At 38.4% G+C, this 27,170-nt stretch overlaps 1 protein-coding gene across 5 annotated transcripts in view; it reads right to left on the bottom strand.

Moving 5' to 3' along the window:
- The window catches only part of ALMS1 (ALMS1 centrosome and basal body associated protein), a 216,879-nt gene that overhangs the window by 128,731 nt on the left and 60,978 nt on the right, over nt 1–27,170 (bottom strand). For all 5 annotated transcript variants that reach the window (XM_053890824.1, XM_053890826.1, XM_053890825.1 and 2 more), the window contains one exon: nt 25,743–25,876. In XM_053890824.1, coding sequence (XP_053746799.1) covers nt 25,743–25,876 — 134 coding nt within the window. The remainder of the gene's footprint in view (nt 1–25,742; nt 25,877–27,170) is intronic.

Here is a 27,170-nt window from a genome sequence, read left to right as displayed (position 1 = left end):
ATGCAGGGTCTTTTCTGGTTCCATACAAAGTTTAGAATTGTTTGTTCTAGCTCTGTGAAGAATGCTGGTACTATTTTGATTGGGATTGCACTGAACACGTAGATTGCTTTGGATAGTATAGACAATTCAACAATATTTGTTCTTCTAATCCACAAGCATGGAATGTTTTTCCATTTCTTTGTGGCTTCTTCAATTTCTTTCATAACCTTTGTATACTTTTCAGTATACAGATCTCTTACCTCTTTAGTTAGGTTTATTCCTAGGTATCTTATGGTTCTTGGTGCAATTGCAAATGGGATCGATTCTTTGATACCTCTTTCTGTTGCTTCATTATTGGCGTACAGAAATGCAACCAATTTCTGTACATTGATTTTATAACCTGTGACTTTGCTGAATTTATGTATCAGCTTTAGCAGTTTTTTGGTGGAGTCTTTCAGGTTTTCATGTAGAATATCATGTAACCGGCAAAGAGTGAAAGTTTCACTTCTTCTTCGCCAATTTGGATGCCTTTTGTTTGTTGTCTAATTGGCTAGGACTTCCAACACTGCGTTGAACAACAGTGGTTGAAAGTGGACATCCTGTTGTGTTGTTGATCTCACAGGGAAAACTATCAGTTTTTTCCCACTGAGGATATTGGCTGTGGGCCTTTCATATATGTTCCTTATATGCAACTTTCTTGAGGGTTTTTATTAAGAAAGGATGCTGTATTTTGTCAAATGCCTTTTCTGCATCTATTGACAAGATCATATGGTTCTTATCCTTTCTTCTATTAATGTGATGTATCAAATTGATTGATTTGTGAATACTGAACCCAGCCTTGCAGCCCAGGAATGAATCCCACTTGATGGTGAGTAATTTTAATATACTGTTGAATTTGATTTGCTAGTATCTTTTGAGAATTTTTACATCCACGTTCACCAGGGATATTGGCCTGTAATTCACCTTTTTAGTGGGGTCTTTGGTTTGGGAATCAAGGTAATGCTGGCTTCATAGAATGAGTCCAGAAGCTTCCCTTCCATTTCTAATTTTTGGAATAGCTTGAGAAGAATAGGTATTAACTCTGCTTTAAATGTCTGTTGGAATTCCCCTGGGAAGCCATCTGGTCCAAGACTCTTATTTGTTGGGAGATTTTTGATAACCAATTCAATTTCTTCACTGAGTATGGGTCTAGTCAAATTTTCTATTTCTTCCCACTTTGGTAATGTGTGACTGTCTAGGAACTTGTCCATTTCCTCCAAATTGCCCAGTTTGTTGGCATATAATTTTTCATAGTGTCTCTAATAATTATTTGTATTTCTCTGGTGTTGCTGTGATCTCTCCTCTTTCGTTTATGATTTTATCTATTTGGGTCCTCTCTCTTTTCTTTTTGAGAAGTCTGGCTAGGGGTTTATCAATTTTGTCTATTCTTTCAAAAAACCAGCTCTTAGACTCATTGATCTGTTCTACTACCGTTTTGGATTCTGTATTGTTTATTTCTGCTCTAATCCTTATTATTTCTCTTCTTCTGCCGGCTTCGGGCTTTGTTGCTGCCTTTCTAGTTCCTTTAGGTGTGAAGTTAGGTTGTGTATTTGGGACCTTTCTTGCTTCTTGAGGTAGGCCTGAACTGCAATGTATTTTCCTATTAGGACTGCCTTTGCTGCACCCCAAAAGGATTTGGACTGTCGTGTTTTCATTTTCATTTATTTCCATATATTTTTAAATTTCTTCTTTAATTTCCTGGTTACCCAGTTCATTCTTCAGTAAGATGTTCTTTAATCTCCATGTATTTCGGGGCTTTCCAAATTTTTTCTTGTGGTTGATTTCAAGTTTCATAGCATTGTGATCTGAAAATATGCATGGTATGATCTCAATCCTTTTATATTTGTTGAGGGCTGTTTTGTGACTCAGCATGTGATCTGTTTTGGAGAATGTTCCATGTGCAATAGAGAAGAATGTGTATTCTGCTGCTTTTGGAGGAAAAGTTCTGAATATATCTGATAAATCCATCAGACCCAATGGGTCATTCAGAGCCACTGTTTCCTTATTGATTTTTTGCCTAGATGATCTGTCCATTGCTGTAAGTGGAATATTAAAGTCCCTGCAGTCACAGTATTATCTATATATTTATGTTTGTGATTAACTGATTTATATATTTGGATGCTCCCACACTGGGGACATAAGCATTTATAATTGTTAGCTCTTCTTGATAGACCCCTTAATTATGATGTAATGCCCTTCATCATCTCTTGTTACAGTCTTTGGTTCAAAATCTAGTTTGTCTGATATAAGTATGGCTACTCTGGTTTTGACATCTATTAGCATGATAGATGGTTCTCCACCCCCTCACTTTCAATTCCCAGGTGTCCTCAAGTCTAAAATGAGTCTCTTGTAGGCAGCATAGAGATGGATCTTGTTTTTTGTTTTTTTTTTTAATCCATTCTGATACCCTACATCTTTTGGTTGGGGTATTTAGTCCATTTACATTCAGAGTAATTATTGAAAGATATGAATTTAGTGTCATTGTGTTATCTGTAGGTTTTGTACTTGTGGTGATGAGTCTGGTCCTTTGCAGTCTTTGCTGCTTTCCACTCAAAGAGTCCCTCTCAGGATCTCCTGCAGGGCTGGGTTAGTGGTCATGAACTCTTTTAGGTTTTGTCTGTCTGGGAAAGCCTTTATCTCTCCTTCTTTTCTGAATGACAGCCTTGCTGGATAAGAGTCTTCACTGCATATTTTTCCTATTCATCACATTGAATATTTCCTACCACTCTCTTCTGGCCTGCCAAGTTTCAGTGGACAGGTCTGCTACTACCCTTACGTGACTACCCTTGTAGGTTAAGGACCATATTTGTCCTGAAGCTGCTTTCAGAATTCTCTCTTTATCTTGTATTTTGCCAGTTTCACTATGATATGTCATGGTGTTGACCTGTTTCTGTTGATTTTGAAGGGAATTCTCTGTGCCTCTTAGACTTGGATGCCTATTTCCTTTGCCAGATCAGGGAAGTTAAGTTCTCAGCTATTATTTGTTCAAATAAAATCTTCTGCCCCTTTCTCTCTTCTTTTTCTGGAACTCCTATGATACAAATATTATTTCGTTTCATTGAATCACTTAGGTCTCTAATTCTCCTTGTGATCTAGTAATTTCCTTTCCCTCTTTTTTTCAGATTCATCATTTTCTATAATTTTATCTTCTATTTCACCAATTCTCTCCTCTGCTTCTTCCATCCTTGCTGTCGCTGTATCTAGTTTATTGTGCATCTCATTTATAACATTTAATTCCTCATGACTATGTCTTAGGTCTTTGATCTCTGTAGCAACAGATTCTCTTCTATGCTTTTGTCAAGCCCAGCTATTAGTCTTATGACTGTTATTCTAAATTCTCATTCAGATATAGTGTTTATATCTTTTTGGAGCAATTCTGTCATTTCTTCCCAAAATTTCTTTTGAGGAGAATTTTTCCATTTCATCATTTTGGCTAGGCTTCTGTCTTTTACGTGCTTTAATACTTTGTTACGTGTCCTGCACCTGTGAGTACTACTATATTAAAAAGGCCCTGACATTTCAGGATGTGTTTTTGCAGCATGTTGAATGCCCTCTATTGCTGCATATCTGGCTGCTCTATCCCACTGGTCAGTCCTCTACAAAGCCCCTCCTTGCTCATAGTAGTGGATCGTTTGGACCTTCAATCAGGTGTGTTTTGATTTGTTTGTTGAAGCAACCTTGAAAAAAAGAAAAGGGCAAAGAACCTGATCCCATACAAAGAGAAAAATGAAAGGGGGAAAAAAAAAAAAAAAAAGACAAGCAGAGAATCAAAGAAACTATAAGGCTTAATCCAGAGAGAGAGAGGAAAATAAAGGAGATACAGAAAAGGTGTAAAAAGAATAGAGTAAAAAATGCTTGATGAAAGAAAGAAAGAAAGAAAGAAAGAAAGAAAGAAAGAAAGAAAGAAAGAAAGAAAGAAAAATATATAAAATCAAATCAGAAACTATGAGCCTGTTTCCAAAGGAAAAAAAAAGAAGATGGTAGAAAGAAAAAGAAGAAGAGGGGAAAAAAAAGAGAATGACTAACATACAAAACCACAGGAGAGTTGTCTGTTGGTGCCTGGGACCGGTGGCTGTGCTGGTCAGGAGGAGAGGCCATCTGGTTTATTCAGTGTCAGTCTGTGTCAGGTAGATAAGCAGTTAGCAGACACAGAGAGGCACAGTTTGGTATAAGTGGGTCCCACCTCCACTGTTCTCCCGTGCCTCCTAGGCACTCAGCTGGGATTCAAAAGCCGATGTTTTAAGGGACCCTGAACCACATGCATTCTGTTCTGGTGTAGGGGCACTCCGCCTTGCTGATAAAGGGCTTTTGGCTGGTGCCCGTTGTGGGGGCAATAAACCCTCTTCACACAGTACTCAAGGAAGGGGACTGTTCTCTCCCAGTGTGCCCCTGAGATCACTACCACACCCTAGGGCTGCCTCCCTCCCCACTAGGCAGAGGCTTCAGTCCAGAGAAATTCGTGCACTTTTGAAAGCTCCAATCTTCAGTTCCTAAGGCTGTTTGCAAAGTAGAAACTGGCACTCTCCATATTTCTCTTTCCCCAGTCCATGGTCCAGAGAGGTTTTTCTCTTGTACGAACACAATACCACAATCCTCAGCCTGTCTTTCTCTTCCTTTTGTCTCTCCACAGAAGGTGTTCCCTCCTCTCCATGCCTATGCTGTTTTATCACCCCCAATTCTACATGCATGTCTGTCCCACCAAGCTGTCTCCGTCCACCTGTGGAGATTTTTGTCACTCCCAAGATTGAGTTCCTGGGTGTTCCAAGTGTTCTGACCTCAATACAGTTGTGTTTGAGGGAGAAGGAACATCCCAGTCCCCCTACTTCTCTGCTTACCCAAGACCCAAATTCTGAAAGCTATAAAAACACTGAAAGAAAGTGAAGATGACACAAATGGAAAGGTATTCCATATTCATAGATCAGACGTACCAATACTGTTAAAATGTCCATATTACCCAAAGCAATTTACAGATTTAATGCAATCCCTATCAAAATACCAATAACATTTTTATAGAACTAGAACAATCCTAAAATTTGCATGTAACCACAAAAGACCCCAAATAGCCAAATCAATCTTGAAAAAGAACAAAGCTGGAGGTATCACAATCCCAGATCTCAAGATATAGTACAAAGCTATGCTAATCAAAACAGTGTGGTACTGGCACAAAAAAGACACACACAGATAAATAGAACAGAATAGAGAGTCCAGAAATAAATCTGTGCTTTCAAGGTCAATTAATCTGTAACAAAGAAGGCCAGAGTATCCAATGGAGAAAAGACAATTTCTTCAACAACTGATGTTGGAAAAACTGGACAGCCACAGGTAAAAAAATCAAACTGAAACACTCTTATACCATTCACAAAGATAAACTCAAAATGGATTAAAGACCTAATTGTTAGACCTAAACCATAAAATTCCTAGAAGAAAACATAGGCAGTAATTTCTTTGACACTGGCCATAGAAACATTTTTCTAGATATGTCTCCTCTGGCAAGGGAAATAAAAGCAAAATTAAACTATTGAGATGACACCAAAATATAGATTTTACACAGCTAAGGAAACCATCAACAAAACAAATAAAATCACCTACTGAATAGGAGAAGATAGTTGCAAATGACATAGCTGATAAGGGGTTAATATCCAAAAAATATAAAGAACACATACAATTCAACACAAAAAACAAATAATACAATTAAAAAATAGGCAGAGGACTTAAATAGCCATTTTTTCCAAAGAAGACATACAAATGGCCAGCAAACACATGAAAAGATACTCACCATCATTAATCATCAGGAAAATGCAAATTTAAACCATACGGAGATATTACTAGATACCTGTCAGAATGGCTAAAATCAAAAACACAAGAAACAACAAATGTTGGCAAGGATGTGGAGAAAAGGGAACTACTGGTGGGAACGCAAATTGGTGCAGCCACTGTAGAAAAGAGTATAGAGGTTCCTTAAAAAATTAAGAATTACCATATGATCCATAACTCCACTACTGAATCTTTACCCAAAGAATATAGAAACACTAATTTGAAAAGATATAGGCACCCCTATGTTTAGTGCAGTATTTACAACAGCCCAGATATGCAAGCAACCTAAAAATCCATTGATAGACGAGTGGATAAGGAAGAAGTGGTGTGTGTACACACACCCACAGTCGAGTATTAGGCAGCCACAAAAATGGACAAGATCATGCCATTCTTTACAACATGGACAGACCAAGAGGGTATTATGCTAACTGAAATAAGTCAGGCTGAAAAAGATAAATACCATATGGTTTCACTCACATGTGGAATCTAAAAATAAACAAATTAATGAATAAACAAAAAGCAGTCAGACATATAAACACAGAGAACAAACTCATAGTTGCCGGAATGAAGAGGGGTAGGAGATACTAGCTTCCAGTTATGGAATGAATTAAGTTACAAGAATAAAAGGTACAGCATATGGAATATAGTCAATGACACTTTAATAACATATGGTGACAGATGGTAGCTATACTTGTGATGAGCACAGCATAACATTTAAACTTGTTAAATCACTATGTTGTACACCTTTAACTACTATAGCATTGTGTCAACTATACTCAAATAAGGTATCACATACTATTCACACATACTGTTGGGAGTACAACCACCCTGGGACATGGTCTGGCAGTTTCTCAAAAAACTGAACATATATTATATAACTACCATATGACCCAGCAATAGCTCTTCTGGGCATATATTCCACAGAAACAAAGACTTATTTTCACTAAAAACCTGCACATGAACGTTTACAGTAGCTTTATTTGTAAGAGCCAACAAGTGGAAAACAACCAAGATATCATTCAATAGGTAAATATTTAAACAAACTGTGGTACATCCATATCATGGAATACTACACATTAATAAAAAGGAACAGATTATTGATAAACACAACAACCTGGATATTCTCCAGAGAATTATGCTGAGTGAAAAAAGCCAATACTAAATGGTTGCATACTGTGTGATTTCATTTATACAACACTGTTGAAGTGACAAAACTATAGAAATGGCAACCAGATTAATGATTGCTAGGGGTTAAGGAAGGGGTGAGGGCAAGAGAGAAGTGGATGTAGCTATTACAGGGCAATGTAAGGGACCCATGTGGTGATGTAAATGTTAAGTATCTTGACTAAGTATCTGGTTGTGATGTATTATTACAGATACGCAAGATGTTACCATTGGTGGAAACTGGGTAAAGGGTAAAAGCATTATTTTTGTATTATTTCTTACTATTACATGTGAATCAACAATTATTTCAAAATAAAATGTTCAATTTTTTTAAATGCCCATAAATTAATTAAACACCACTGGACAAAACTAACACTTTAAAAATGCTATTTCTATTCCATGGCTTCTTATAACCCTGACACCACCTGACATATCATTAGGAAATAAATTTTTCTAAGCTTCTGAGAAACACAAATTTGGTCCAGCCTCTTAAAACTGAGCATGATTAGATTTATACTTACCAAAAGATATTCATTCCTTCCTCCCAACAATCCATACATTACAATTTTACAGAACACTCCATTAGTAGCCAAACCAATCTTGAAAATGATGAGCAAAGTAGGAGGACTCATTTTCTGATTTCAAACTTACTATACAGGTAGAGTAAGCAAAACAGGGTAGTACTGGCACAGGATAGAGATCAAGGGAAAAGAACTGATAGTCCATAAAAAGACACTAATATTTATGGTGACCTGATCTTCAACAAAGGGGCCAAGAAAATTCATGGGAAAATAATAGTCTTTTCACTTCCATACATAAAAATGGTCTCCAAAAAATGGTCTTTACAGCTACAGGCAGCACAAGTAAAAGTATATAGATTGTATATATAAAAATATAAATATATAATTACATAAAATATATAAATTATATAAAACATAAAATGTATATTAAATTTAAAACTTTTGTGCATCAAAGTATACAATCAACAGAATAAGATAGCAACCTACAAAATGGAATAAAATATTTTCAAATCATGTATCTGATAAGGGGTTAACATCTAGAATATATAAAGAACTCTTCCAACTCAAAAAGAAAAAAAGCCATTTCAAAAATGGGCAAACATCTTGAACAGACAATGTTCCAAAGAAGATATACAACTGGCCAACAAGTACATGAAAATACGCTGAACATAATTAATCATCAGAGAAATGCAAATCAAAAGCAATGAGATATCACTTTACACCTGTAGGAAACAAAACAAAAATTAAAAAAAAAAAACTAACAAGGGTTGGAGAAGATGTGGAAAAACAAGGATCTTTATGCACTGGTGGTGGGAATGTAAAATGGTGTAGCTGCTGTGGATAAACAACAGGACAGTTCCACAAAAACTTAAAAATAGAATGACCATATGACCCAGCAATTCTACTTCTGGGTCTATACCCAAAAAAATTAAAATGCAGGGTCTCAAGGAGATATTTGTACACTCATATTCACAGCAGCACTATTCATAAAAACCAAAAGGTGGAAGCAACTCAAGTGTCCATTGATGGATGATAAATGGATAAACAAAATGTGGTATAGCCATATAACGGAATATTATTCAGCCTTCAAAAAGAAACTCACACATGCTACAACATGGATGAACCTTGCTTGAGGATATAATGCTAAGTGATGTAAGCCAGTCACAAACAAATACTGTATGATCACACTTCTATGAGACACCTAAAGGAGTCAAATTCATGGAGACAGAAATTAGAACGGTGGTTGCCAGCGGGTGAGGAAAAAAGGGAATGAGGAGCTATGGTTTAATGGATATAGTTTCAGTTTTACAAGAAGAGTTCTGGAGATTAGTTGTACCACAGTGTGACTATTGCTAACACAATTGCACACTTAAAAATAGTTAAGATGGCAAATTTTGTATTATATATATTACCAGAAGTTTCAAAGATAAATTTTATATTGCCTCAAAAGATATCAGAGATCTAAATATAAGAACTAAAACTAAATATCTTTGAAGAAAACAACAAATTTTTGTAGTTCTGAGTTATGCCATGATTTCTTAATAAGACACCAAAAGCACAAGCAATAAAGGAGAAGTATAAATTGGACTTCAAAATAAAAAACTGAAAGAGAGAAAAACCTCTACTAGTCTTTTCTGATTTTCTCCATGGTAGGGCACGTTTTCAATACTTAGCCATGTTATTTACAATGCTGCTTCACACTCCAATTCTCTCTTGCACCAACACAAAGCCTGAAAGGTTAGCTAAAAATTAAAGTTTAGGGTCTTCTTAGGCCCTTTCTGAGAATGAGTCCAGCCCTGGGCATACACATGGCCTTTTCAATTCCCCAAAATAAGTGGGAGCCTTTAAAAGTCCTTTCCCCCCCGACAAGTATTCCCCTTTGTCAAGTACTTCCTTCCCAAGCTTTTCAGTGTGCCTTATTATTTACCCAGATATCCCTAGGCCCAGGATGCTACAGCCAATACTCAGACATCAGATGTTTTTGACAAACATTGACAGAGAAGCTGCCTCTGCCCTGTGAAAGCTCTTAATTAGGTCCTTCAGGGAGACAGACAGGTTAAGACACTTCACAATAATTTTTTAAGAAAAAGGTTTGGGGGCGCCTGGGTGGCTCAGTCAGTTAAGCGTCCGACTTCGGCTCAGGTCATGATCTCACGGTTCGTGGTTCAAGCCCCACGTCGGGCTCTGTGCTGACGGCTCGGAGCCTGGAGCCTGCTTCGATTCTGTGCCTCCCTCTCTCTCTGCCCCTCCCCTGCTCATGCTCTCTGTCTCAAAAATAAATAAAAACATTAAAAAAAAATTTTTTTTAAAAAGAAAAAGGTTTGTATGGGGCACCTGGGTGGTTCAGTCATTTGAGCATCCGACTCTTGATTGTGGTTCAGGTCATGATCCCAGGGTCGTGGGACCAAGCCCTGTGTCAGGGATTCTCTCCCTGCTTGGGATTCTCTCCCTCTCTCTCTCTGCCCCTTCCCTCTCCCCCTCTCCCCCACTCACTTGCTCTCTCTCTCTCTCAAAAATAAAAATTATAAAAAAAGAAAGAAAGAGAAAGGTTTGTATTGTGTCCTTTGTAAATACTAACCCACACTAAAAGCTACCCTAAACTGAGGGATGGCAGGTGGGCAATTTAAGATATCACAGCACTCTCGTACTGAAGTGCAACAGCTCTTTACTTCAGTAATTGTTCCTGGTTTACTTCTAAAATTTTGACTAGAGTCAAGAGTTCTGCAAAAGTTGACTCTGACAAATGTTCCTAGCCTATTAGACTTTTCTGTGCAGGAATGGAGCCCTAAAGTTCCCTAGTTCACCATTTTTGGTAACATCATTCACAAATGTTTTATGTGCATAAAAAAGTATTTGACCTTTGATTATGCCAACTGCTATTTTCAAATACATATTCTTCATCATATTGAGGCATTGTTCTTCTACTCTAATTTACAGAAATATTTTTAATTGGGAACAGATTTTCACTTTTTACTTTTATTCCCAAATACCTATTTGGAGCCTATGAAATAATTGTGATTTTCCTACTAATGTAAACATATATGTTTATAAATTACCTAATACTGCTTTGCTAGATTAAGTCCTACTTGCTCATGATATGCTATTTTAAAAAACATGATACTGAACCAGATATTAATACTTACTTTAAACATTTTTACATCTATATTTTTCACACAAAGTTCTTTTTTATATATACATTTTTTATTGTGGTATATGAGATGTACCCTCTTGACAAAAGTACATCCCTTTTTTAAGTGTGCAACAGAGCATTGTTAACTATAGGCACTATGTTGTAAACTAGATCTGTAGAACTTGTTCATCTCACATAATTGAAACTATGCTAATATCAGACAAAACAGAATTTAAGTCAAAAATTGTCATAAGAGACAAAGGTCATTATATAATGACAAAAGGGTCAATTCACACAGAAAAAATAAACATTATGTACATATACCCAGCAACAGGGCACCTAAATATATAAAGCAAAGATTTTAAGAATTGAGGTTAAGAATTACATAGTAGTAAAAATAGTAGCAAGCTTCAGTACCCCACTTTTAATAATGGACAGAACATCCAGACAGAAAACTCAATAAAGAAACAAAGGACTTGAACAATATCATAGACTAAATGATCCTAATAGACATGGATAGATAACTAAACCCAATAGCAGCAAAATATACCGACTTCTCAAGTGCACATGGAACATTCCTCAGGAGAGATGACACATGTGGTCAAATTAACAAGGTTTAACTAATTCAAGAAGACTAATATCATACCAAGTATCTTTTCTGACCACAATGGAATGAAACCAGAACTCAATGAGAGAAGGAAAACCAGAAAATTTACAAATATGTAGAAATTAAACAATGTACTCCTGCACACTCGATGGGTCAAAGAAGAAATCAAAAGAGAAATTAGAAAATATCTTGAGACAAGTAACAAAAACACAACACACTAAAACGAATGGGATTACTAAAAGGAAAGTTTATAGTTATAAAAGACTATATTTAAAAAAATAAAGAATTTATTCTTTATCAGATAAAGAACCTAAATTTGTGCCTCAAGAAACTAGGAAAAAAACAACAAATCCCAAAGTTAGCAGAAGGATGAAACTAATAAAAATTAGAGCAGAAATAAATCAAATAGCACAAAAACAAAAGAAAAAAAAATCAATGAAACTAACAGTTGGCTATTTGAAAAGATAAAAAAAAATTAACAAACCTTTAGCTACACTACAGAAAAAAAGAGAAAACTCAAGTAAATAAGATTGGAAATGAAAGAAGAGACATTACAACTGCTGTCCTAGACTCTCTCATAATTTTCTTTTTTGAGGAGTCTGAAATTTTTGTGTCAACATTCCCAAGTATCAGTATTCTCAAGTAAACTGCAAAATTTTTATCCTCTTTTATGCATTAGAGAATGGGAACTGCCCATTATTCGACAGTTTCAAAGACTCACCCATTTAAACATATGAATCTGGTATGGTTTTCCCCAACTTTTTGTTATAAATATACCAAAAGGTTGATAGAAGGTTATCTCAGGGTCTTCTGGTTTTTGGTTCCAAGTGTAAGAATCTTAAAAGTCACCACTGTGTCCCAACAACAGACTGAAAAACAAACAACTCTTCTTGGATCCATAAGGAAAGTACTGACATAAGAAAAACCACTGCCCCCAGGAAAACAGGCAAATACAGGGAGTCCAGGCTTACAGAAGTAGAGACCACTGAGCAGAAACCACTGTGGGAACCAGTGGTGGGGTAGGAAAACCTGAACAGCTGATGAATTGCTGGAGGCTCAGTGTGGACAAGTCTGAGAGTTAAAAAGTCCAGGGGAAACCAGGCACAGAGATACCGTAACACTTTTGTGAGTGTTACCGCCAGGAGACTGACCAGGTTCTCACAACAAATATTGGAGAAAAATCCCTGCCTGCTTTCGAGAAGAGAAAAGGAACCATTCTGAAATATGCCAGACCATTCTGTTCTTCACAAGGCCTGCACTCAGAAGAATGAACCAGAGCTTAATGTGCTGGTAACATCAGAGCCTAACTGACATGGGTGAAAAGAAAATCCCCAGGTCTAGTTAGCTCAAGTATTCCACATGGGAGAAGAGGAATACACCCTCCACACCACTCTGGCCATTCTGTACTACCTAAGAGGAATTTAAAAAAAAAAAAAAAAAAAAAAAAAGCTGAGAAATGTTTAAATCACAGTTCAGAAGTAGAGGCTCACTAAAAGACTGAATCTCATCATAGAACTACAGAATGCTTACCCTTTCCACATGCCTTACCACGCATTTCTAAAGGTCTACTTACAACAGTTCCTTTTACCTGATACATTATGTCTACCTATGAAGAAAAAAATACAAGGCATATATGATGAGAAAACAGCTATTTTGACTTGCTGCCTAGGCATTTTACAGTAGGACAACCTTGCTCATGCCCAGAGTCTGGACAGTCAAACAAGGACTTGAGCTTTAGGATTCTCCACCAAAAGTCACCACTGTGTTTCCCTCAGACATCTTTTATAATAACCACTTATAGTTGAGCTCATGAAAAGTTAGTGATCTCTGCTCCAACTACCTTATAAATAATAGGTGTCTACTACCCTCCTGTCTATCTCCTGCTCACTCATGATTCAGGATGGAGGAATGCCCTTCCCCCCAGCTCACCGAGTGCCTTCCCCATCCTCACCCCCACTTCTGGGATCTCTAAGTAATAAATCTTGTAATCTTCCTTCTTTTGTGTGAGTGTAAAACTGCCATATGCAATCAAAATGACCCTGGGATTTTCATTTCCCCAAAGTGGGAGTTCAGGATGCCTGCCGCCCTATATTGGTGGCTTGTCCCTCCTCATCTGGCAGGTCATAATCTGCATATTCTTAATTTAATACACCAGCTACAACTGGCAACCAGGATGGAATTGTGGGTACAATCTATACTCCCATATAGAGCCTTTTAGCTGAGACTTGGTCACTAACTTCCTCTCCCAAACTACTCAGTCTCTCTGGGAAGGAACAACTGCTTGCTGGTGGTCTGTGGCACTGCTTTATGCTACTGCTGGGTATTGCTGTGAATCCTCCGCCTAAACGGTCAGTGCTATAAAAGGTCAGACTCTCCTGCACAGACCAACTAGCAGGCACTAGTCTGAGGCGGTAAGTTTCCCATTAGTCTCTAAAGAAGACTCCACTGGGTGTCAGGTCTGGGGGTGATTTGTTATAATCACATGCAAAGTCCCAGCACTGAGCCAAGGTGAGCTAACCAGGAAGGTAGGATTCTGCCTCTTTTCCCCAAACAGGAACTGAAAGTACAGGCTATCAGGACCTGGGAGCCAAGGAGAACTCCTCTACATTCGTGCCCATAGGGAAGGCCAGTTGCTGGTCTACTATGTCAGTAGTTAGAGTGTTGAGCTTAGAGAGTTAGCCCTAACCCAAAACAGAGGCATCTAAATATGTTTTATTTAGTATCGATCACTGAGAAATCCCAGCCACAGGCACCCAATATACCTTTACACGGCTGCCTATGAGCTATCTTAACAGCCCAACCATTACATACAATCTTTGCCAGCAAGGCCTGGATGCCCTTACAGTGTCCCCTTGAACTGTCTGGCACTATATTGATGACATTCTAATCTGGGATTCCTTGGAGGACGTGGTGCACAAGGTCCTAAAACAGCTGGTAACCCACCTCCAACATGGAGGTCGGGCTGCTGCACCACATAAAATTCAAGGGCTAGCCACAACTGTTAAATTTCTTGGTATTAATTGGCCTCTTAAAGGCCAAGAATTCCACTTGTGGTTAAACATCAAGTGTTAACGATTCAGCCTCCTACCCTGCTATGGCAAGCCCAACATGACTTAGCTTTCTTCACATTTTGGAAGCTCACATATCACACTCATCCACCACATTTAGCACCATTTATGCAGCCACACACAAATCCTCTACATTTTATCAGGGAGAAACCCTACAACAAGCTTCACAATTGACACAAAGGTCAATTCGTCAAGACCTACCCCTGGTTCCCCCGGCTCTTCCTTCCAGGTTGAGGCAACAGTCAGCATGTACTATGCATCCTGGAGTCTATGGACTAAACACGACTTTTCCTGGTTGCTTTTGGCTTCCAAACCAGATGGCCGCCCTCCATAGCTGCCTGCTATACCCCTTAGAACATCAATTCTGACTGCTTATTGGGCTTTGTTACAGAGGCAACTCAACAGGAAGACCCTGTTCTCCTGTGTACCCCACATTTCTATTACATCATGCATAAGGGATGCCCATAATGGCCCACATGGTCACAGATGCCTCTTTGCTAAAATAGAAACAGTAGCTTCTACAATGGGCAAAATCTGACGTGGCAAATCTTTCCACATTACAGGAGGATGTGGCTTCCTGGATCCTCAGCCTACAGCCCATGGACCTTGAGGAACTGGTAACAGTGCTCCCACTGACTAAGCTTCTGGTGATGTGAGGTAGCCTCTGGGAAGAGCTGATGGAATGAGAATGGGAGTCTGTGTTCTTCATGGGTGAAAGCGCCACCACCGTATGCCGTGGAGCCTGTTGGAAGAATGGCAGTGTATCACCCTGCCAGTGGTACCATGCTTATCAAATATGGCAAGTGAAGGTTGGCTAGCTTACAGAGCTTGTGGTGGTACAAATGGCCATACAGTTGCCCAGACAAGTCTCTTGTTCATATTTTCACTGAATAATGGGCAGTTGCTAGTAGACTAGCCATTTGGTTGGACCAATGGCAACAGGTGATTTTCACATTCAAGGCTGTCCCATTTGGGATGCCCCAGATTTGGAGGGTCAATGCCCTGGCATCAGTCACAATGAAGGTTACCCATGTTTCAGCACATATAAATACTATCACACCAGAGTCATCTAACTCCAAGGCACATGCCCTTGATCAAACCCAGGTCAACCACTGGTTTGAGGCTCTCAACCACTGACTTTTTACCAACAATTCTGTCAGTTCCACCCACTACCACAAAACAAGTTTCCCCACTGTCAACCATTCCAGTCTTTCTTAGTCACCACTTCCATACTCCTTATTCTCTCTCTGAATGGTACCGTATCTCTTTGGGTCATGAGGGAACTGCTGCCACCGTGGCCTGGGCCCTCCGCCCCTGCAAAACACCATGCAAAACACACTATTTTTAATTGTGAATTATGCTCCCAAACCAAACACTGAAAACTGCCCTGCCATGCTTAAGTTCTGCAAGGAGATAGCCTCTTTAAGCTGTTAGCAGGGTGATTTCACAGGGCCACGCTCTCTGTCAGCAGGCACTACACATTTCGCTATTACATGTGTAGATACTTTTCCCAGCCTGCTGCTTGCTACAGGCACCAGGAACAGCTCTATGGAGCATATAATCTCTTTCTTTTCTAAGTTATCCTGCCCCCATTCAGCCCTCCAGACAACACTGACTCAGATCAAGGATCTCATTTTACTGCCCATACAACATAGCACTGGGCTTTCCAACAGGGAATCTAATGAAACTTTTATCTCCCATAGCAGCTACAGACCTCTGTCATTATTCAACACCACAAAGGTCTTTTAAAATCCTTGCTCCTTAAGTTACAAGGCAGCAGATGGACTCCTAAATGGACTTCCTTGCTATTATAGGCACTTTAAAACATTTTAAACTCTAGAACATATGAACACCACTCTCCTTATACCAGCTAGGCTTACCAGGCCATGCTGCCTATGGTTATCATCACAGGGTAACCTGATACTTTTATCTTACAGAACAATATTGTTTTCATTTTCTCCAACATTACAGATTTAAAATGTCAATCATCTCACCATCCAGTATTCACTGGTGACCTGAGAACAGATGGCTACCTCCCCTGGTCATAAACAGTTCTGGCCCAGAAGAACACAGACTATGCGTTGTATGTTGCCACTAGACCATACTTACCCACTTGATATTCAAATTCCAACTGAAATTCCAAAAACAGTGGCTTCAGTAGATGGTTCATTTCTCCTAACCATACCTCCCCACAGGAAATGGAAGTAATTGCACCTGGGCCCACTGAAGGAATGGCATGGCACTCAAAGTGGGGGAAGAGGCACTCCAGTTGGTTGACAGTAGCAATATTAGACGACATCCAGGTGATATGATCCTAACACCTGGCCCTACCCGCTCTGGAGGAGGCTAGCGATGAGCTGCTGATCCACAAGGGCCCCATAATATTCTCAGGAAGCAGTCAGAAGGACAAAACTATAAAATGCAGATTTTGCCTGCTACTATTGGCCTTACTCTGTGCCTTTTGTACCACGTGGGTCATGAGGCTTCTCCTTGATTCCAGACAGGCAACACTAGAAAGCTGCTGGAAGTGAATGGCACTCATCCACAACTGCACCCCAGGATGGAAGACACCAGGTGTTGGAGTCGGCCCAAGAGTGGCTGCACCTGAAATGCCACCAAGCGTGGAAAAGAGCTAGGAGGTTGAAGCCTGCTATCTTAAACAGCACCAAAGGCACAAATGCTTAAAGGTCACCAGTCCTAACACTGTCCTAATTTCAACCCTAACTGGCTGATAAGCTTATGCAGTTCGGACTTATCTCTAGTAATACAGGGCTAAACATTAAACTGTCAGAAGCACACAACTAAATTTTCTTTAAACCAAGGCTACACATGTGCCTCCCACCTTTATTATTTATGGATGGAGAGCTCTTATGCCTCAGAGGAGAGCACTGCCTAATCATTTGTGAGGTACACTTCCCCAAGAACCCCCCCCAAAGCCTACTAAGAATTGTGATACCAGTAACTGCTCATGATGATGCAAGCAAACCTTAATCAGGGCATCTCAAATCTATGTGACCCTGTTAGACTCCCGTGTGCCCCGATTCCCCTCCTGGGTGGATACCTGGAACAATCAACCTCCTCTGGGATGGCTCGCTCCACTGAAACAACACTAGAGACAACAACACCTTAGTACATGATGACACGGGACACAACTTCATCCCAAATGCTACCTCCACAATCTTCCACAACAGCAGAGATGACAACTGGGAAGATAAGTCCTCCTTGAGTGGTATTTTGTAGACTTAAATTTTATGTGTTTACCTCAAGGCTCCCCTGCTTACTACAATGCTTGCTGCTTGGGTGTGAGGCAGTACTATAACTGCCAGACTGCCCTCAGTTGAATCTTGAAAGGTCAAGGTATCTATCAAGTCTCATAAACTTACAGAGAGGCTCCTTTAAACACTTCACTTAGTTCCTTGCCCTTACCACACCCATTAGATTGGTTCCCATTATGCTTCCTACTGGAGGTTAGGAAATTTAATTTCTGTTGGAAGAACCCCTCTCTGACTGCAAATGCTACCACCAGAGCACCCCCCCACACACACTGTCACAGGACCAGAGCCATACGGTCACTTCCCTACACCACCCCAAGGAGACCCTTTCCCACTATCACCACTCAGGTTTCCACAACCCTCCCTTCGAGCTCTCCAACAGTCTTACTGTTTTTATTCCATGGGCAGAAACCAGGGCTCGTTTTTTGAGCCAGTGTAATTGCTTGGCATGTTACTGAACTCAACAAAGACTTTTTCCCCAGTAGCCTAGCCGACTAATTTACTGACCCCTGCCCTCATGTGCCCAACAAAAGACATCCCACACACGTATGCAGTTTGCCTGGCCACTCTCTACCACACTCAACTGCTCCCATGCACGACACTTCGCAGTACAGTATGTAGCACCTGGCAGGAGCCTCCACAGGTGCCCTTTGTAATTCCCCATATCTGCACAGGCACCAACACCACAAGAATGAATACAACACATACCTTGCCACAAAGAGCACAATCCCCACGGTCTTGGGCCTTGCAGCCCAGTCATGCAGGGGGAGATCCAACTTCCACAATAAAAGAGTGAGTGTCCACTGTAAGTCCAGTGCCCTGGTGCTGTCACACATACATGGTTCTCCAATACGTGCATTTCTTCCCTCAACCTCCAACACATTTGCCTCTTTGCTGGTCCCCAGGGAGTCCTATGTGTTCATACCAATGTACCTCAGTCACCTTGGGACAACTCTTACAAACTAATAAATAGGACCCCCAAACCATCTCTCGTTGTCCTCTCATGTCAAAAACATTCAGTATTCATCCTCATTATGCTGAAAATAGGTCTGCTACTATCCCTCGCGGAAACACCACCACTAGGCACACAACAACAAATCATTAAGGCAAACACCAATCTGTCAGCCACCCTGGCTAAATGCATTGGGCTGCTACACCAAAGCCTAGACTTCATGCAACAACAACATGCTTCTTTAGTGCAGAGTTTTGGATGTGCATTTAGCTTTAAATTTCTTATTGGTCAAGGAAGGTGTATACACTGTACAGTGCACCACCTGCTGCACATGTATTAATAATTCCAGATAAATTTAGACAAATTTACAAAAGGTGCCCAACAGGTACAAGTATTCCATAATCTTACCCAAGTTTTTAATCAAATACTTACCCTAAACTTATCCATGGGCTTTGATTTATTTTCTTGACCGGACCCCGACAAATGGGAGAACGGTTACAGACAGGATTTCAAATTACCATTTGTCTACTGATACCGTTAACCGGCATTTTTGCTTTGCTCAAATGTTTCATGAGCCAGATGACCAAAACTCTGCCAGTGGCTTTTAACATCTCCACCATCTGGACAGTGCCCATGGTTTTCCCTAAAGACTAATGCTTAGGCATCACAGGGTCAATTGTGATGAGAAAAAAAGCTATTTTGAGTTGCTGCCTAGGCATTTTACAGTATGACAACCCGGCTCACACCCAGAGTCTGGACAGTTAGATAAGGACCTGAGCTTGAGATTCCCCGCCAGAAGTCCCCACTTTGTTTCCCTCAAGCATCTTTCTGAAACAATTACATAAGAGTTGAACCCATGAAAAGTTAGTGACCTCTGCCCCAACCACCTCATAGGTAGTAGGTGCTTGCTACCCTGTTCTCTATCTCCTGCTTGCTCATGACCTGAGACAGAGGACTGCCTTTTCCTCAGAGCTCACTGAGCGGCCCTGGCCCTGACCCACACCCACCCACCACTACCCCTGCTTCTGGGATCAGTAAGTAATAAATATTGTGACCTTACTTCCTTTGTGTGAGTGTACCAAAACTGCATCTTCAATCAAAATGACCCTGGGATTTTTCACTTCCCCAAAGTGGAAATTTGGATGCCGAGGAAGCTATCTGCCAGCCCTGTGAGCATGGCTAATGTCTCTTTATTCATAGGTCATAATCTACATATTCTTAATGAAATACACCAGCTACAGGCCCCACAACACAGCACACTACAAAGCAAAAAAACTAGTTGAAAAGAAAAAGCAAGCATCAAAACCAGACATGTCGGGATGCTGGCATTATCAGACCAGAAATTTAAAACAATGATGATAATATGCTAAGAGCTCTGATGGATACACAAGAACACAAGGACAATGTAAGAAGCAAGGAGATGGAAATCCTAAGAAAGAATGAAAAAGAAATGTTAGAGGTTGAACACTTTAACAGAAATGAAGAATGCCTTTGATGGGCTTATTACTAGACCAGACATGGCTAAAGAAAGAATCCTGAGCACAAGGATATCTCAACAAAAACTGCCAAAATTAAAAAGCAAAGAAAACAAAGACTCAAAAAAGTAAACAATATAGGTGCCTGGGTGGCTCAGTCAGTTAAGCATTCGACTTTGGTTCAGGTCATGATCATGTGGCTCTTGAGTTTGAGCCCCAAATCAGGCTTTGTGCTGACAGCTTTGACCCTGGAACCTGCATCAGATTCTATGTCTCCTTCTCTCTCTGCCCCTCCCCCACTCATTCATATTCTCGCTCTCTCTCTCTCTCGCTCTCTCTCTCAAAAATAAAATAAAACATTAAAAAAATTTACTAAAAAACAAACAACACAATAGGACATCAAAGGACTCTGGGACAACTATCACAGGTATAACATATGAGCAATGGAAATAACAGAAGGAAAAAAAGAAAGGGACAGAAGAAATATTTGAAATAACAATGACTAAAAATTTCCTCCCAATTAATGTCAGGCAACAAAGTACAGATCTAGGAAGTTCACAGAACACAAAGCAGGAAAAATGCCGCCCCAAATTACCTAGGTAAAACATTTTCAAAGTACAGAAAATCAAAGATAAAAAAAACTGAAAGAAGACAGAAGGTAAAACCACCTTATCCACAGAGGAACAAAGAATTATATCTGACTTCTCCTCGGAAATTATGCAAACAAGAAAAGAATAAAACATTTAAAGTGTTAAAGAAAAAAAAGTACAGAGTTGGAATTCTATACCCTATGAAGTCATCCCTGAAACTGAAGGAGGCACCTGTTGGGATGAGCACTGGGTGTTGCACGGAAACCAATTTGACAATAAATTTCATATTAAAAAAAAAAAAAAGAAAATATTAACATAGGAAAGACCAAAAAAAAAAAAAAAAAGAAGGAAAGAAAGAAAGCAAAGGGTTATTTAGGAAATAAATGACTATTTAAAAATTGAGGAAAAACAAAAAGAAAAAGAAACTGAAGGAGGAATAAAGGCTTTCCCAGACACACAAAAATTAGACCTGCCACGCAACAGATGTTAACAGAAGTACTTTAGAAAAAAGAAAAATACAAATCAGAAACTTGGATCTACATAAAGGGAAGAACATCAAAGAAGGAGTAAGACACAGTTAAGAACACACATATGCACTTTTCTCTTATTCTTAACTGATCTCACAGATAATAGTTTGTTCAAAATGTTGCTTGTGTATGTGTGTGTATATATATGTATGAATGAATGACAGCATGATACAAGAGATGAGAGGGAGAAATCAGGAATACATTTAACCCTTGAATTGCATGGGTCCACTTACACACTGATTTTACTTGATAAATACAGTACAATACTGTAAATGTATTTTCCTTATGATGGTAACAATGATCTTTTCTCTAGATTACATTTCTTGTAAAAACACAGTACATAAAACACATACCATACAAAATATGTTAACCATGTTATCTATAAGGTTTCTGGTAAACAGTAGGCTATTAGTAGTTTTGGGGGAGTCAAAGTTATATGCAGAATTTCAACTGTGTGGGGAGTTGGTTCCCCTAATGCTGCACTATTCAAGGATCAACTGTATTTTGTTATTAGAAGGTACTCACACTACCTGAAGTGGTATAGTGTTATGTGAAAATAAATTTGGATTAGTTGTAAATATTTTACAAATTCTAAGGCAACCACAAAAAAAATAAAGTGTAACTAATGTGCTAAGAAATGAGAGAAAATATAATGATATAAAAACACTCAAAACCACAAAAGGCAGAAAGACTGGGAGACAAAAATTGGAATGAAGAACAAGGGCAACAAATAAAAAAATAGTAGTGAATATGGTAGATATTAATCCAACTATACCAATAATCACTTTGAAAATCAATTATTTCAAGTGAAAATATACTAATTAAAAGACATAGATTGTCAGAGTGAATCAAAAACCAAGATCCAACTACATGTTGTCTATAGGAAAGCCACTTTAAATATAAAGACAAATTAGATCAAAAGTAAATGGATGGAGAAAAATATACCATTCTAAAATAAAGCAAAAGAAAGTAGGAATACTGTATTCATTTCAAACAGAACAGACGTCAAAGCAAAGAAAGTTATCGCAGATAAAGAAGGGCATTACCTAATGACAAAGGGGAAACTTCTCTAAGACATAACAATCTTTCATGTATATGTGCCAAACAACAAAGTGTTAGACTACACAAGGCAAAAACTGACATAACTGCAAGGAGAAATAGAAATATATAATCCATTATTATAGTTGGAGACGTCAACATCCTCTATGAGAAATGAACAGATGTTGGGATGCCTGGGTGGCTCAGTTGGTTGAGCATCTGATTCTTGATCTCAGTTCAGGTGATGATCTCATGATTCATGAGACTGAACCCCATACTGGGCTCTGCCCTGACAACACAGAGCCTGCTTGGGATTCTCTCTCTCCTCTCTCTCTGCCCCTCTCTGCTTACATGTGTGTGCATGTTCTCTTTCTCTCTCAAAATAAACTTAAAAAAAAAAAAAAAGAATACATCTATCAGCAAATCAGTGAGGACACAGTTAAGCTCAACAACACCATAAATCAACTGGGTATAATAGATATTTGTAGATTACTTCAGCCAAAAATAACACAGTACACAATTTCTCAAGCTCACATGGAACATTCACAAAGACAGGCCACATTCTGGGCCATAAAACATATCTTAACAAATTTAAAAGAATAAAAATCATATAAAGTCTGCTCTTAGACCACAATGGAATTAAATTAGAAATCAAAGCAAGAAAGGTAACAGGAAAATCCCTAAATACATGGAAATTAAACAGCCTACTTCTAAATAAAGCATGAATCAAGAAAAATTTAAAAACATATTAACCTAAAACTTAAAAACATACTAACTCAAAATGAAAACACAACTTAGGAAAACCTGTGGGATGCAGGGAAAGCACAGAATAGAAGGAAATTTTTAGCATTAAATGTATATACTAAAAAAGAAGACAGATCTAAAATCAATAACCCACATTTCTAAATTAGGAAACTAGAAAAAGAATAGCAAATTAAGTCCAAATTAAACAGAAAAAGAATAAGAAAGCAGAAATCAATGAAATTGATGGACAGAAAAATCAGAAAAATGAACAAAACAAAAAGCTGTTTCTTTGAAAGACCAATAAAATCAACAAGCTTCTAGCCAGAAAGAAAAACAGAAGACATAAATTACTAAAATCATAAAGGAAAGAGGTGATATCACTGCAAATCCCACTGACATTAATAGGATAATAAAGGAATACTATGAACAACCACATACCCATAGATTTGATAACCTAGATGGAATGGACCAATTTCTTGAGAGACACAATCTGCCAAAACTCACACAAAAAGACATTCTGAATGGGCATCTATTAAAGACATTGAATCAATAATAATCTTCCAAAAGAGAAAAGGGCTAGGCCCAGCTGGGTTCAGTGGTGAACTCTACCAAACATTTAAGGAAAAATTATACCAATTCCTTATAATTTCTTTCAGAGGACAGGAGCAAAAGAAACACTTCCCAATTCATTCTATAAGGCCAACATTACCCTAATACCACAACCAGACAAAGACACTACAGGGGAAAAAAAACAAAACAAAACACAGACTCATCTCTCATGAATATCAATGCAAAAATCCTCAATAAAATATTAACAAATAGAATACAACAAAGTATGAAAAGAATTATACACCATGACCAAGTGGAATTTATCCCAGGTATGCAAGAGTGGTTTATCATTCAAAAATCAATTAATATGATTACATCAACAGGCTAAAAAAGAAAAATGACTACTATATCAATAGATGTACAAAAAGAATTTGACAAAATCCAACACCCATTCATGATAAAAACTATTAGTAAACTAGAACAGAAGGAAACTTCCTCAACTTGATAAAGCATATTGGCAGAAAACCTACAGCTAACCTCGTATTTCATGGTAAGAAACTAGAAGCTTTCCCACAAAGACCAAAAACAAGTTAAGAATATTCCGTCTCTCCACTCTTTTTCAACATCAAAATGGAATTTCTAGCTAATGCAATAAAACAAGTAAAGGAAATAAAAGGTATACAGACTGGGAAGGAAGAAATAAAACTGTAAATGACCTCATCATCTGTGTAGAAAATCTGAAAGAATCAACAAAAAAAACACCTGGAACTAATAAGCAATTATAGCAAGTTATAAGATACAAGTGATTATAGGAAGTTGTAGGATACACCTACGAGAATGGGCAAAATCCAGAACACTAACAATACCAAATGTTAACGAGGATGTGGAGCAACAGGAACTCTGATTCACTGTTGATTGTTGGCAGGAATACAAAATGGTACAGCCACTTTGTGGGACAGTTTGGTGGTTTCTTTTTTTCTCTTTCCCATTTAAGTGTGTGTGTGTGTGTGTGTGTGTGTGTGTGTGTGTGAACTGAAGTATAGTTGACATACAAAGTTATATACAGTTTAGGGGCTCCTGGGTGGCTCAGGTCATAATCTTGCGGTTCGTGAGTTCAAGGCCTGCATCGGGCTCTGTGCTGACAGCTCAGAGCCTGGAGCCTGCTTGGGATTCTGTGTCTCCCTCCCTCTCTGCCCCTTCCCTTCTCGCGCTGCGTCTCTCTCTCTCTCTCAAAAATAAATAAACATTAAAAAAATTTTTTTTTCAAAGTTATATACAGCTTGGTGGTTTCTTACAAAACTGAACATATTCTTACCATAGAGAGAAACCTTTATAAGTACAAAGTTTCAGTCCTGCAGGATGAAAAGAGTTTCTGGAGATGGATGGTGGTGATGAGCTCAAACATATACATAAGTCTAAAATCCAATGTAATTTATCCTTTTAAAAAACTTTTCCAAAAAAGAAATAAGCCAAATAAAAGTAGACCAAATGCCCTATCCACAAGAGAACGGACACACTATGATATATTCATACACTAGAATACTTACAGCACTAAAAATGAATAAACTAAAACTACCTACATCTACAAAGAAGAATCTCAAAAACCCAAGTCTATATGAAAAATGCAATTCTCAAAACATGCACCGTGTTGACTCCATCTATTGAAGAATTCAAAACCATACTGAATAGCAAGAGAAAAATCAATACATGTCAGGATAGGAAGTAACAGACGTTACTGGGGAGGGGACACACAGGACTTCTATGGTATTTGGTAACATTCCATTTATCAAGCTAGTTAGCCCATAGACAGGAATTATTCATATTTTTCTTTTATTCTTTATATACATTTCATATATATTCTTTACTATGTATGAAATAATTCATAATTGGATGAAAATACATACTATTAAAATGAAAATCATTTTTACATAAGCTAGTATAGCTTTATGTTCTTAAGTAGATAATACACATCTGAAAATGGCCGGACTTTATCTGCACTTCAAGCTATTACCCTCAAGAGAAAATACGAATGATAAAGCAAATCTATTCTTATTTTCCTAAGGACATAAGTTTTTTCAATAGATGAATTTGCAATTAATCAAAATCTACTGAGTCTAATCCTTAAATAGGAACTTTGAAGAAATAAGACGCCTAACACTTTAGCCAAAGACTATTAATGACTCAGCTGGTGTCATCAATGCCCAAGTAAGAGATACAAACTCCACCACCCTTTTATCACATTTTCTTTCTTCATTGCTAGATTTCTTTTATACCTTGGACAAGTCAGCTGTTCTCCCATGACTGAACAACTCTGCTTTGATCTCTTCTACTTTTTTCCTGTCAGCTTCATTTAATTCTGAAATGGAGTAGCCACACTCATGAGCCAGATTAAATTTCAGATTCCAAGCTGAAAAGAAAACATAAACACACTGGAGATAATGCAATGCAAAAATCATAATTTGTCAGTGATTATAAGAACACAGAAAACCATCAATATATCCAACTAAATGCCTGCCACAATACTTGGCAAAAAGTAGGTGTTCTCCATTATATGACAAACTATTGTAAGTTTTTAAGAACAATCATCTCACTGAAAAGTGTGACTTTTAAAAACCACATTCTACAGGTATTTCTCCAAAGATGCCACCTTTCTATGATTTTCAATTATTTTTATCTTAATCTTCCTTCCAATAAGGACAATCCCTTTGCCTCCCCTATACGTTCCTGTTACAGTTACTGCATAAGTGATATGCATAAGTGATAAAAGGAATGGCACAAGTAGTTAATCTCAAGGCAAAATTCCCAAGGAGGCCTGAAGTGTTTATAAGTTGCTTGCTAAAATATATTCCCCAGGGGCACCTGGGTGGCTCAGCCAGTTAAGCATCCAACTTTGGCTGAGGTAATGATCTCACAGTTCGTAGGTTTGAGCCCGCGTCAGGCTCTGTGCTGACAGCTCAGAGCCTAGAGCTGGCTAAGGATTCTGTGTCTCCCTCTTTCTCTGCCCTTCCTCCTCTCATGCTCTGTGTCTCTGTCTCAAAAATAAATAAAAACATTAAAAAAAATTTTAATGAATATTTAAAAAAAATTTTTTAATTCCCCATTTTGTCTTAAAGATTTCTTTTTTTTTTTTTAAACATTTATTTATTTTTGAGACAGAGAGAGACAGAGCATGAACGGGGGAGGGGCAGAGAGAGAGGGAGACACAGAATCGGAAGTAGGCTCCAGGCTCCGAGCCATCAGCCCAGAGCCTGACGCGGGGCTGGAACTCACGGACCGTGAGATCGTGACCTGAGCCGAAGTGGGACGCTCAACCGACTGAGCCACCCAGGCACCCCAAAGATTTCTTTTTTAATAGCATTCTATTATTAGAGATTAATGGGATTAGAACATCCTCTTTTAAACCTCTAACCTAAGTTTTAGTGTGAAGTACTTCAGTTTTTTCTAATATCTAAAATATGCTCTAAGAACTGTATTAGAAAAATGAAGAAGTATATTTAGTTTTATGATACAGTGTGACTTAGAACAGAGCAAACTTTTCTTTGTTTTTTCTGCCTTCAAAAGAGAATCCTATAATAGGAGGATTAAGGAAACATAAGTACTTTAGGAATCTGGAAACCCAAGCTATCTCCTTACTCTCCTTCAGGCTTCAGAACCTACCTAAGACCCTAAAATCAGACTAGTACTATTAATACTGTGACCGA

The sequence above is a fragment of the Panthera pardus genome, unplaced genomic scaffold (genome assembly GCF_024362965.1).
Source record: "Panthera pardus isolate Hobbes unplaced genomic scaffold, ASM2436296v1 HiC_scaffold_25, whole genome shotgun sequence".
In the NCBI taxonomy this organism is placed as follows: Eukaryota; Metazoa; Chordata; class Mammalia; order Carnivora; family Felidae; genus Panthera; species Panthera pardus.
This window is presented reverse-complemented; position numbering and strand designations above follow the sequence as displayed.